Source organism: Microtus pennsylvanicus, chromosome 6 (assembly GCF_037038515.1).
Source record: "Microtus pennsylvanicus isolate mMicPen1 chromosome 6, mMicPen1.hap1, whole genome shotgun sequence".
In the NCBI taxonomy this organism is placed as follows: Eukaryota; Metazoa; Chordata; class Mammalia; order Rodentia; family Cricetidae; genus Microtus; species Microtus pennsylvanicus.
Window position 1 is genome coordinate 127,497,821 of NC_134584.1, and position 13,897 is coordinate 127,511,717.

Here is a 13,897-nt window from a genome sequence, read left to right on the forward strand (position 1 = left end):
TGTGAGTCTTTGCTACACATCACAAGCTGTGAAATGTCTCCCCTCCCCCTCCCCTTCCAGTTCTCTGATAACATTGTTGCATCTTCCCTTGCCTGCTTCTTACTTTGTTTGCCAGCTTGCTCTTCCTGAGGTCATACTCGAAGTTGCCACACAGTTGCTATTCGTCCTAGTTCACTACAAAGTGAGTTCCAGCAAAAACTGTTAAACAGAGAAACCCTATCTCTAATACATACATACATATATAAGGGTATTTTGGCTTCTAGGGCCGATAGCCTGTGACTAGTCACTAGCAACCAGAGCACCCATGCAGGGCAATCGGTGGAAAATCGGGTTTTTCTGGGCAGGTTTGCGCAAGCGCTCACCCCAGTGTGGATTACTGGTGGCACAGAGCAAGGAAGACTTTCACACCCTTGCCACACCAGACAGATACATGACCTACTGGACCTCCTCTTAGGCGGGAGAGGTCCCACAGAGACTTTTTCTTGATTCTGTTGCTGATTCTCAGTTGCCTTCATCTCAAAATGGCATTTATGCTAAGTGGCCCATTCTGGGGTGGCCTACACTGATAAGTCCCCAGGGCGTTAAGCCTGACACAGATGCCGTGGTCCAGACAAGGTGTTGATGAGGCCAACTGTCCCTCTCCTCCCAGACTTTCCATGGCACTTTCCAGTTACACAGAATCCCCCCTAAGCTCTTAGAGAGAATGAGTTAGTGGACAGAGACCACACACCCCCCAGTTGCTAACCCTGAGTCCACAGCTCAAGGGAGGGAGGCAGAGCTCATCAGGGATCTAGGTAGCATCTGCTTTAGACCTAGTCTAGAGTCCATCCATTTTTAGTCAGCCCAGCGGCTGTCATGTTAGGAAGAAAAATGACACAGAATTTCAAATATCCCAGTGTGGCCAATAAGAGGAGCCACAGAATTTAAACCCAGCGGGAAATTTAATGCAGTTATCCGGGCAGTTGCTGCTGCGTTTCCTTGCTATTGAGGAAGAGAATGCCACTTCCTTTACGGGGTGATTTAGACTTGTGTTCTAGGGGCCCCTGGCTTATGTCCCGGGCATTTTCCTTACAGAGGAATTGCTTGTCTTTGCCCCAGGCTCCTTCCTGAAAGTCACTGATCCCTTGCACCTGGGAAGGTTCTAGGTGACCACGGCTTCCCTGCCTAGTAACTGGCTCTCTGTCAGTGCTTTATAAACCTGTTGCTGGGACATGTCTGAGCTGGTAGAGAGGTGGCCTAGTATCACAAAGCCCTGGGTACCATCCCCCCCAGCGTCCCTTAACCCAGGTATGGTGGCGTGCTTATGATCCCAGTACTGGGGAGGTGGGGGCAGGAGAATCAAAAGTTTCAGATCAGTCTTGGCTTCACAGTGAGTTCGAAGGAAACCAGGCTACAGGAGATGCTGCGTCTGTCTGTCTGAAAGTACATCCAGGGCATAGAGTTCTAAAGTGATGTCAAATCAACTCAAGCCTCATTGGACCCTTGAGAGTTTAATCATTCCCAGACTGAAGAGCCTCTTGTCCCTGTGACAGGAAGAGTTTGTTTCAACAGTGCTGTGCTGTGCTTGCTTGGACGTCCAGGTTTTAAGGACCTTTCTGCTTGCAAGTGGACGTGCGTGATTCTCGCATAACTCAGTGGATGGCCAGTAAAGCCTTTAGTGTTCTGAGAGCCTTTGAAACCCTTGAAGCCTTTCTCCAGCGTCTAGAGCCCATTAGCTTGCAGGTGTGCATTTTCTGAAAGCCCAGATTTTGCAGGAAATTGTTTTTCTTCTCTTTAAGTTTTTGAGTTAGTGTAGTGTTTTTTTCTTTTCATCTGAAATTCAGTTTAATTTGCCATTTTTTATTTTACTTGCCAAATATTAGAAGCATGAGCAGTCTCTGCTTTTGTAGACCTGTGTTCACAGGGGACAAGAAAAGTGAAGTTTTTGCTAGACGCTCCCTGCTTCTTTTCTGAGAAGGATTCCTGATGACAGCCATCAAAATAGGTACTGTTGAGTGAAAAACCGAAGTGACCGCCATTGTTAATCTACACTATTAATTTCTATTGAAATTTTGCTCTGGGGTTGGAACACAGCTCTGCTGGTAGGATGTGTGCCTAGCGTGCACCAAGGCCTGGATTCCATCCAATAACAAAGAGTCGGGTGTGGTACCACACGCCTGTAAGCCCAGCACTAGGGAGGTGGAAGCAGATTGTGAGAGACTTTAGAAGTTCAAGGTCATAGTTGACTGTAGGGCCCTGGTCTCCCTTATTCCTGGGGTGCATTCGAGGGGACAGTTTATGATCAGCTAACTAAGCTTCCTGTGTGTTTCTGTGCTATGCCTGCCCCGCCTGGTGGTTAGCTGCAGGGCATTCACTCCATTGATAATATGGTAATTTCCCACCTGCCTGTGCGGAGATCCTTGTGCTGCAGTTAGGTAGATAAGGACTCCCCCAATGCTGAATAAACTGGCATTCAGTTGATCTCCTTTCGAATGACCCTGGTCTCTCTGTGTGTTCTTTTCAATCTCCAGGCCCTTGCCCAACTCGCGTTAGGTACAGTGGCGCGCGAACTATACCGAGGGTATAACACAAAATCAGGTGTTACAGTTGACTAAATAGCAAGTTCCAGTCAAGCTGGGCTTTATGAGACCCTGTATCAAAAAAAAAATGCCTTTAATCTCAGTACCCAGGAAGCAGAAGCAGGCAGATCTCTGTGAGTTGAAATTCTAGACATCCTGGTCTACATAGCAAGTTCCAGGCTTATAACCGTCTTATAATACCCACCCCACCCCACAAAAAGAAAAAGAAAAAAAAAGATTATGTTTTTGATTCTTTTTTTTTTCCTCTCTTTCTTTCAAATTTGGTGACAACGTCAATACGGAGCATCAAGGTTACACCAGGGAAATGCGGTCGTCTTGCTGGGCCCTCGCAGGGAAAGCTGCTGGGCTATGGAACTTCAGTGTCCTCTCAGCCTGCTCCTTCTCCGATACCTCCACGTTTTAACTCCTCCCAGGGCATCAGAGGAAAGCTTTTTCTGGAAGAGGGAGGAGGCAGCCTTTGGAGGAAGGCCCTCCCACCCACATTCCACAGGAGCCCTGGGCTCACTGGCACTGCAGGGCTAATTGAAATGGTGTTTTCTGGAAATTGGGCTGTCAAGTCGCTGCATTCAGAAGCCGAGGGAGGGGTGGGGTTTTGCTCTGCTTTGTTGTTTTTCTCTGTTTTGAGGAAAATGGTGTTCCATTAGCTCCTGGCGTACTGCTGAAATACCTGGTCAATGCAAACCAGGTGTACTAGGTAATTCCTCTCTGAGTCCTGTTTAAAAAAAAGATGCTTTGTCTGTGTATCCTTTCTTTATGGATATTTCTTTCTGTAACATCCAGGCCACACAACAAAGAGAATCAGCTTTCCAGGGAAAGTCAAACACATTAACGAAAGGGCGCTGAACATACTCAACGTGTACAGACTAATCCTGAGCTTTATTTTTAAATTATATGTAATTATTAATGATGACAATGAAAAGAGTTCAAGGAAAGTGGACTTGATTATACTGAAAATATCTGTGGGGAATATGAAAAGGCAGGAAGTCAGAAGCAAGAAAGGTCTTCCTGAGCGGGGAGCGTGACTCAGTCGAGAAAGGGCTTCTCATGCAAACTGGAGGACCTGGACTCAACCCCCAGGTCCCGTGTGAAAAAGCTGTTTGTGCTAGCACTGACTTATGATTCCAGAGTTGCAGAGGCAGACACGGAAGATGCCCTGGAGCTCCCTGACTGGCCAGCCTGCCCGAATCAGTGAGCCTAGCTCCCAGGAAGAGACCCCATCTCCAAAACAAGGATTCATAGCTCCTAAGGCTCGACTTCTGACCTCCACATGCGTGCACATACATGTGTACCTGAATTTACATGAACACGCACACACACACACGAGGCAGAGGCGTTTAGGGATTCCAGTTCATGACCAAATGTCCTATTGCTTTGGGGACTATTGACAGCTAACCAATCAAGGTGGGAACACATGACAAAGCAAAATTTGTCACTACCCAGAAGTCCCCCACCACCCTCTAGGGCATGAGATCAGCAAGCAAGACACAAAGTGAGACTCTTGTTGGGACACTGGAGACTGACAAAGAAGAGCCCGTAAGCCCTGCTTTGTGTTTTTCCTTCCCATGATGCCCTGAGTCTCATCTCCCTCCCAACCTAGCTGCTTACAGCAAGGCCATCCATGAGCAAGCAACAGGAAGAGCTTCGTGTGAAGCCAAGCCCTCCCTGCTCTTCTCCTCGCTAGACCACTCCAGACTCTCTCTCTCTCTGCATCCGTTCCTAGAACCACAGCACCACTAGGGCACACACTTCAGTGCCCATCCTGGCTGCATCTCAATAGCAGGGCATGGGATGCTGCAGAGTTGGGACTAGGGATCAGCTGGGTCAGATGAAAGCCCTAGTTCAGGACTCTCCAGTAGCCAGTGTGCACATCTGTCTTGTCTGTCTTGAATCTCTGTAAAGCATCATATACGATATACTTTGGGAAGTGTGTTAAATGTCTTGAAAGATATATTGACATGAACCCAGGTTCCTTCTTTGCACCAGAAATCAGGTGATCTTAGCTGCAACAGTGAGAATTCTCCTTTCTCATATTCTAGTCCCCTTACTGCCTTTGCCTCCCCGCCCCACGTGTGTGTGCATGTGAGTGTGTGTGTTTGTGTGTGTACCAATGGATTTTATTGAAGGAAGGTTGCTTACAGGAGCGTGGGCAGTTTGCCAATGGTTACATCACCTCACTCACTGATAGGTTCTCCAGTCGGGGGTGAGGAATATGGACAGGCCCAATCCTGTGCATGTCTTATGCAGGTAAACCCAGTGATTATACGTTTGTGAGCACAACAGGCGTGTCACACCTAGAAGACAGCTGCACAACGCTCCACCCCTTCCTTCGGCTCTCACAGTCTTTCCACACCCCCTTCTGTGACATCACCGGTGCTGCAGATACCCTGTTCAGAGCTGAGCACTCCTTTATTCTCAGCCCTTTTACTGGTTCTGTGTGCCTTAGGAACCTACTGCAGGAAGACGTTTCTCTGACGCAAGCTGACAGCCACGCTAGCCTATGCAACAGGCATAAGTCTCTAAACGACAGTCTGATATCCTTTACCTTCCTTTAGGGCACTGGTTCTCAACCTGTAGGTTGCGACCCCTTTGGCAAACCTTTATCTCCAAAAGCATTTATGTGAATTATAATTCATGTCAGTAGCAAAATCACAGTTGTGAAGTATTAACGAAAATAATTTTATGATTGGTGGTCACCACAGTGTGAGGATCTGTATTTAAGGGTTGCAGCATCAGGAAAGTTGAGAATCACTGCTCTACAGGTGGGTGGGAAGATAAGAGTCACTGACATCATATCGGACCCTGCTGATTTGGATGAATGAAAACCCCGTGCAGAGCTTGCAGGATAAGCTGCTTAGGTCACAGCCATGCGTGTTGGGGCAGCTGACTGACCCCATGCGTCATTTTCTTGCAGGTGGACTTGGGCTTCCTGCAATTCGTCACGGCTGTGGGCACACAGGGTGCCATCTCCAAGGAAACCAAGAAGAAATATTACGTCAAGACTTACAGAGTAGACATCAGCTCCAACGGGGAGGACTGGATCACCCTGAAAGAGGGAAATAAGGCCATTGTGAGTTCGGCTCCTGCCCCTCCCTCCTCCTTCCGTCCTCCCCCACCGAAGCCTTTCCCATGCCTGATCAATTTTTATTTGTTTGTGCGGGGATTTTTCTGTCAGGCCTGGTTTATTTTTTGAATTGATTTAAAATGAAAAGCGCAATTAGGGGTTTAAATCTGACCAAAGGGTCTCGTGTTCCCAGATCCAAAGGCCAAGAGGAAATCACACAGATGTTACTAAAAAAGACAGCAGACAGCACCAGCCAAATTAAAGGACAGACTTGAGAATCACCTTCGGCCCCCTGGGGACAGACAGTGCACAGCCTAACACCGCCCACCTTAGGAGTTCCTGGTGGTTGGCTGGCTTCGTTTATTTGAGTTTTCCCTCGTGTGTCTTCATTCCAGTGCCCTTTTCATCTGTCCGTGGTTCTCTCAAGCTCGTTCACAATGCATTGGCTGTGGCTTGTAAGAGCAGGAGAACCGTGGGTTTTCCCACGTGTTCCTTCAGATCACACAGGGAGCAGACTACCCCCTCACTGGCAGCTTCGCCCCGTGGGCTAGCCGAGTCCTGCGCTCTGTCATTTAGGAGCTGAGATCTTTTCCTTGGTCAGCCTGCTTCTTTGAAGTCGTACTTGCTCTGATTTATTAATCAAATGGTTTTTGGGAATTTATATTTGATGTTACGCAAAATCAAACGCCTGAGGGGCTGGGGAGATGGTCTGCAAATGCTTACCACACAAGCATGAGAGCCTGAGTTCCATCCCCAGAACCCAGGTTCTAAATATATAAGCATGCGTGCATACACATGCCAGAGAGAGGCTCAGAGGGTAAATAAATGTGCTCACAGTAAGCCTGACAACCCAAACTCCATTCCTACAATGTACACGGTAGAAGTAGAAAACCAGCTTTTACAAGTTCCACACATGTGCCATGGCATGTACCTACACATAGTATATAAATAATTGTGTGGTTTTGTTTTAAGGCAGGGAGTGGTGTGGGATGTGCTTGCCACCCCAGCCCTGCGCAGTGGAAACAGGAGGATTCCTAAGACTCATTGATAGGCTAGAGAGAGAGCCTTCCTCATAAAAACAAACAAAAACAACAACAACAAAAAAAAACAGATGTGTTAGCACTTTCTGAGAAACGACATCTGAGGTTGTTCCCTGTTCTACACACACGCACACACACACACACAATGCAAGGAGGCTAGTTTGGTTCACATGTTCTCAGCTCACCTCTGGTAATGCTAACCTCTTCTCACCTTTAAAGATGACTGCCATCCTTGTGATGGGGGCGGCTTTCTACATTGGGCAGGGTTCTCTCCCATTACAGTCCTTTGGGAAAACAACATGTCAGGTCGCTCGGGGCACACCAACCTTGAACGGGGCCCCCAGGCATTTGCGGAAAGTTTCTGGGATTTGTTTCCCTCACAGTTCGTTTGTCAACACCCTCTCTCCCCCATCTAGATCTTTCAAGGAAACACCAACCCCACAGATGTCGTCTTAGGAGTTTTCCCCAAGCCACTGATAACTCGATTTGTCCGGATCAAACCTGCATCCTGGGAAACTGGTATATCGATGAGATTTGAAGTCTATGGCTGCAAGCTAACCGGTGAGTGCCTGCATGGAAGTTGTCCCTCTGAATGAATGCAAAGTTTTCCATTCAAGGAGAATGTGTTCACATGTGCACCTATGAAGGCAATCTGTCTGTATTTATTTTGTAGTTAGGGTCTGTATTAGTTACTCTTCTCGTTAGCATGACAAAATACCCAACAAGGAGAAGCTTAAGGAAAGAAGGGGTTGTTGGCTTGCAGTTCAAGTGGACACAGTCCATGGCAGGAAGGTGTGGTGGCTGGGGTGGGAGGCAGCTGATTATGTTACAACCAAGTTAGGAAGCAGAGAAGAAACAAGAACTGGGATGAGAAATAAAACCTCAAGATCAGCCAGGTGGTGGTGTCAATCCCAGCACTCGGGAGGCTGAGGCAGGCAGATCTCTGTGAGTTCAAAGCCAGCCTGTTCTACAGAGTGAGTTCCAGGACATCCAGGGCTATTGCACAAAGCCTCCGGAAAACAAACAAACAAACAAAAAACAAAAAAAAACCCCACACCTCAAGGTCTGCCCCCAGTCGCTCACTTCATCCGGTGAGGTGTTACCTCCTAAAAATATCACAACTTTCCCCAAAAGTTCCAAAAACTATAGATGAATGTTCAAAGACATGAGCCTGTAGGGGATATTTCACCTTCAAACCACAAGGGCCTGGACATTGGATGTGCTCGTGTCTGAATCCGGGTTACACCCTAACACATTTGTCATCTGGGGGTGATTTACTTGGAGTTTCCAGGCCTTGTTTTTTCTCCGTAGGGAGCAGCCACAGTTCTGAGTGCGCACAGGCTACTCCTCACGGCAGGTCGGGAGATGGACGTGAGCATGTAGCCAAGTGTGCCAAGTGACCCTGCTTTCCCCCAAGTGCACGCTCTGAGAAGGCAGCTCTTGCGCCTTGCCCTCGGCTTGTTGGGTGGGCAGCTGGACTGTTACTACTGGGTCCTAGTAAGTAGCTGTGCCCTGGAAGGCTCCAGACGGGCTTGCTCTCTGAGACAGGGAGATGGCTTCCCCAGCTGTGCTGAAGGAGTCTGACCTCTGACAAGGGCGGCTTTCGCTCTCTAAACACCCAGGCAGCTCCTCCATGGATGCCGCCTCTGTTCATCGCCTGCTGCGTGTGTGTGTGTTCTCCCCTGGTGGTATGGGAGATCGGATCTGTCCTCACACATGGTAGGCAAGCACTCTACCCCAGTATCTGCATTACCAATTCCTAACCGGGTATTTGAAAAGTAGCCGTCAAGCTGTGAACGTCTCTGGGTGTTTAGTTTGTTCTTCAAACAGGACTTGAGAAGTCTGTTAAATTGAAACAAGAAGGATGAAAACGATGAGATACATTTGCTCTTGCTAAATGTCTGGGAGAGGGTCGGGCTAGGAGACCGGAAGTCAAGGTGTGCCTGGCCGTGAGTCGCTGGGCCCAAGGCTTCTGTAATGGTTCGTAGTATTGGGTGATCCTGTGTTTTGACATAGCAGCAGCCATGTTCCAACTCTTTCCTGTGTAAGTAGATAAGTTAAAGAGCTTTCCTATAAAAGCAACATCAGCACTCATGTAATCTTCATATCTTAAAAATTGAAAAACATGGGAACTGGAGAAATGGCCCAGTGATTAATAGCACCTTCTGCTCTTCCAGAGAACCCAGGTTCAGTTCCCAGCACTCACATGACAGCTCACAACTGTCTGTAACCCCAGTTCCAGGGGATCCCATGTCTTCTTCTGGCCTCTGTGGACACCAGGCTTTCCTATGGTGTGATACATACATGAGGACAAACACTCATAAAATAAAAGTAAGCCTTTCTTCAAAGATTGAAACACAGAGTCGGTGACTGAATCACTAAGGAACAAACTTCCAGTCTCTGATGAACCACTGTGTTCCGTCAGTGTTCGCAATTAGAACATCTCATTTCTCGATTCTTTTATGCTTTGTCTGCTGAGTTTGACTGTTTCTAAAGAAGGAAGGAAAACTGACTTTTGAAGGAGAGTCCTCCCCTAGGACTTTCCCGTCAGTGCAGGGGCTGTGTCGAGAAGCTAGCTCATGAGAAGATCCACGGAAAAGTCCATTAGGAAATGTAAAACCGAGGCAGGCCTGACGTCAGACCCAGATTTATTTGTTTCCACGGTGAACACAGACTTGTTTTTCATGTGGAGATTCAAGACTTAGAAAGTTCAAGGCCTTGGAGGCAGGAATTGGGTGGAGGGCATTAGGGAGAGGGATGGACCCTGGACACTCAGAGTAACCTTGCTTTTATTTTTGGTTTTAGTTAAAGAACAGAAAGTTCTAGGGGACTTTAGAGCATTATCAATTTAGGAGTCTACCCATAAATTCAGAGGAACAAGGCCACATGAGGTCTGGGTGGGAATTTCTGCTCCATTTCTGCAGCCTTATTTCATGTCACTGCACCAGAATTTTATATAGAAGCAAGCTTCATAAAGACTCCAAATTAGTCTGAACTCTGAACTCTGACTGTCCAGTCTCTTAAGATTTATGTTATGTCCTTTTGGTTAAATAAAATATTTATTTGAACTCAAATTATCCTTTTTATTTTCATAAGGACATCCCAAGAGGTAGTTCCAGGAATGTGAACAAAAAAGAAAATAATTTATTGGTTTAAAAAAATAGTTCAATGACCTGTTTATTTAAACAATATAGAGTAGCTTTTCTAATATTTTTAAACGCAGTCTATTTTGCTATTTTAAAAATACAGTTGGGTTTTGTTTTTTGTTTTTTCTCTGGTGAAATGACTGTCATTTCCCAGAAACTGACCTTGGCTGGTTTGTGGAGAAGGTAGCATGTGATCATGATGGTCACACAGCCAGAAAGGCCATGCCTGGCTCAGAACTGTCCACTCAGTGAATGCCTGACTGCAAATGAGACTTTTTGCATCTCAGATGTACACGTCCTGGTCTGTAAGATACCTTAATGATCTGTGATGAGGATTAAATGAAAGAATAATTATAATGTTTTTGGCTTAAAGTGCCCCCAGTCAATAAGGCAAGCGTGATACCCACTAAACTGAATGCAGGATAAGCCCCAGGTGATGCCTGCAATGAGCCAATCACTCACGTGCACTTCCTTCTTTTGAAGCCTGGTCCTCTGAAGATGAAAGAGTAGGTCAGCCGTGTCCTGTTGGACTAGACGATGCAGAAGAGCAGAGCCTGCTCACTCTAATTCCCTCCACCCTGTAGGCCTGGAGCATCACAAGTGTTCCGCGGTGGTTTCTGGATGAAGGCGTTCCGCTTCCCATGCCTTCTGACAAACAAGCAATCTTGAATTTCCATCCCTCTTTATGAGTAGACAAGTTTAAACCTAATCTGATTGTTTAAAGAAACTAGCAAAATTTAAAAATTTAGGACACAGGGAGGGAGGAGGAGAACATGAGGAACAGGATAGTCGAGATGGAGGAAGGACAGAGAGAGAGAGCAAGGGAAGAGATATCTTGACTGAGGGAGCCATTGTGAGGCTAGCGTGAAACCTGGCACCAGGGAAATTCTCAGGAATCCACAAGGATGACCCAAACTAAGACCCTAAGCAATAGTGGAGAGGTTGCCCGGACTGGCCTTGCCCTATAATCAGATTGATGACTACCTTGTCATCATAGAACCTTCATCCAGAAACTAATGAGAGCAGATGCAGAGATCCACAGCTAAGCACTGGGCCAATCTTCCGGAGACCAGTCCAAGAGAGGGAGGAGCAATAATACGAGCAAAGGGGTCAAGACCGTGATGGGGAAATCCACTGAAACGGCTGACCTGAGCTATGGAGAGCTCACTGACTCTGAACTGATAGCAGGGGAACCTGCATAGGACCAAGCTAGGCCCTCTGAATGTGGGTGACAGTTATGTGGCTTGGGCAGTCTGTGGGACCACTAAGACCAAGATTTATCCCTAGTGTTTGAACTGTCTTTTTGGAGCCCATTCTCTTTGGAGGGATACCTTGCTCAGCCTAAATATAGGGAGAGCCTTGGTCCTGCCTCAAAGTGATATATGACAGACTTTGTTGACTCCCCACGGGAAGCTTTACCCTCGCTGAAGACTGGATAGGGAGTGGGGAAGAAGGTGGGAGAAACGGGAGTAGAGCAGGAAGTAGAAACTGGGGTAGGTATGTAAAATGAGAAAAGATCATTATTAAAAAATAATTTAAAATAATAATAATAAATTTAGGACATAATGCATCACTTCCTTGACTTCCAAAGCCTCCAGAGTCCCAAGTTTGAACCTGGGATTCACATTCAGGAATTCTTTAGAAATACAGCTATCCCAGAGCTCCAGAGAATACAGTGGTGTGTCCCCAGAAAAAGACACACTAGGGTGGTATCTTCTGTCTTATAGGTGATCGAGGAGAAATATTTTCCTTGCTTCTCGAAAGAGAGCCGTATCATTTTGGCAAAGGAAGGGATTGGGCAGATAGCATTGGGGGACTTCGGCAGGGTTGTGAGATGCCAGCCTCGGCTCTGCTCAATGGTGTTCTGTTCCCCATAATCATATGCTCCTGTCAATCACGGATGAAGGTGACCTTTCCAAACACCACAAGCCCATTAGAAAACTTCGCAGGCCATGAGGGGAAGCCTGGATGGTGCCCACGGAGAGCTCCTGTCACACCTAACTCTTGCTCTCTTATTCTTTGAAAGCTTATTTATTGCCTGGATGTGCTCTGTTTCTCTTTTAAGGTCAAGCACAGCGATCTTACAGCAAATTAATATCGCTAATGGTTGCCGCATCAAACCGCTCCCCATAACATCATCCGCTTGTCTCTTTTATCCAAGATTGATTTTAAGGTTTTCAGAAAACTGCGGCCAAGCAAAATACCAAATCCCCAGTTAATCTTGATGTGGCTGAAAACTGATAATTGTCAGTGTCCTTCTTTTCCATTGCAGTTTGGATACACTAAGAATTAGTCATTGTTGCCTGGAATGCCAGTCCAGCTGGATGTCCTAGTTCATGTTCTGTTATTTGTTTCTTAAATCTAACAATATCAGCAAAAGTGCATCTGAGCCTTCCTGCCAAGGAAACCCTGCTGGACACCAGCATCCCGTTCAAACCTTGAGTTAATTGCTAATATAAATGTTTCCTCATTGTTAAAAGTGAGTTATGGGCTAGTCTGAGGAAATGACACAACCAGTAAAGTGTTTGCCTTGCAAACCTGTAGACCTGAGTTCAAACCCCAGAACCCGCACAAAAAGCCATGATTGTAGCATTGTAATCCAGAGCCAGAATGGCGGGGAGAAGAGGTTCCCAGGGGCTTTCTCACCAGCCAGGCTAGCCTAACTATAGCTACCCCCAGACCAGTGAGAGGCCCTGTCTCAAAAAAACTCATGGAAAGTACAGGATAATGTCCTATGTCCCTCAGACATGTGCTCACACACACCGTAGTATGAGTCTTAAGGTTTCCAGTCAAGGTCAAATCAAGGTTCCCTATGCTGTGTTTCAGAGAAGCTATTCACAGAGACAGGACGGGGACTGACTGGACACTCTGAGTGCTGGCTGAGTGTGGGCTGGGTGTCACCAGGTTTGGGGAAAGAAACTGCCCAGAAGCTCTGTGTAAAAGAAAGGGCATTCCTCTGGCGGGGGCTCTGCTCTGGTTACAGCATCCGAGTTTATTTTGTTTTTCTAAAATGGAGGCATCTGGCTGCCTCTGCCAGCTGAGCATCACTTTGTTAAAGACGCTGGCCGAAAGTCAGGCAGCTGTGAGCGCTGCAGACGAGAAATGCGGCTTCTGTCTTCGGTGTGAGTTTCGTACTCCTTCGATAAAAATGGGCTTTGTAAATCTTTTTTTTTAAAAAAAAAATCCCCATTGAGTTTGTTCTTGACTTCTCGATCCCGCCCAGAGCAGATAGCCAGGCTGAGTTACCGGAAGGCATCCTGAGAAATGACAGCTGCTTCTGACTGTTGGATACGTTGATTCATTCAGCAAATATTTGTTGAGAATGACAGTGTACAAAAACAGGCTCAGCAAGCCTCAGAAAACAGAAAAATATGACTTGTTTCATAGCCTCAATAAAATTAAGACCCGGCTTGGCGTGTGACTCGGTCGTTCATATGTTTGCCCTGCACGTAGGAATCCCTGAGCTATGAACCCAGCACTGCCGAGGCCACATAGCTGCGCACACAGGAAACCCTAGTACTTAGGAGGCAGGGACTGAAGAGTCAGGAGTTCAAGGTCATTCTCAGCTACACAGTGAATTCAGGGTCAGCCTGGAACAAGAGATCTTGTCCAAAAAAAAAAAAAAAGAAAGTTGAAAGGAAGGAAGGGAAAGAGGGAGGAAGGGAAAAAGGGAAAGAGGGAAAAAGGGAGGGAAGAAGAAAGGGAGGAAGGGAGGTGTAAAACTTGACCTAGGAAAAAGCAGTTATCCAAGAGTGAATAAGATTGTCGATACAAGAAAAATACAGATCAAGTATCATTAGGTATCCCAGAAAAAAATGTGTCCAATTAAAGATTGACTTAGTTAAATAATATTTGAAAATGAGTCAATATTTTCTGTTGTGTTAAGAGCGGCGGGGCTGCGTCCCCGGCACCCGGCCGCCCATATGGCTAGCTCTAGCTTATGCCCCGAAATAATTACGTGGAAACTGTATTCCTTTAAACACCGCTTGGCCCATTATATCTAGCCTTTTCTCAGGTAACACTTGCACCTGGACTAGTCCGTTTTTAATAATCTGTTTAGTCCACGAGCTG

General features: G+C 46.6%; 1 protein-coding gene across 5 annotated transcripts in view; it reads left to right on the top strand.

Annotated features, from left to right (window-relative positions):
• Positions 1 to 13,897, top strand: part of Nrp1 (neuropilin 1) — a 136,981-nt gene that overhangs the window by 85,760 nt on the left and 37,324 nt on the right. For all 5 annotated transcript variants that reach the window (XM_075977739.1, XM_075977738.1, XM_075977740.1 and 2 more), the window contains 2 exons: positions 5,491 to 5,646; positions 7,097 to 7,241. In XM_075977739.1, coding sequence (XP_075833854.1) covers positions 5,491 to 5,646; positions 7,097 to 7,241 — 301 coding nt within the window. The remainder of the gene's footprint in view (positions 1 to 5,490; positions 5,647 to 7,096; positions 7,242 to 13,897) is intronic.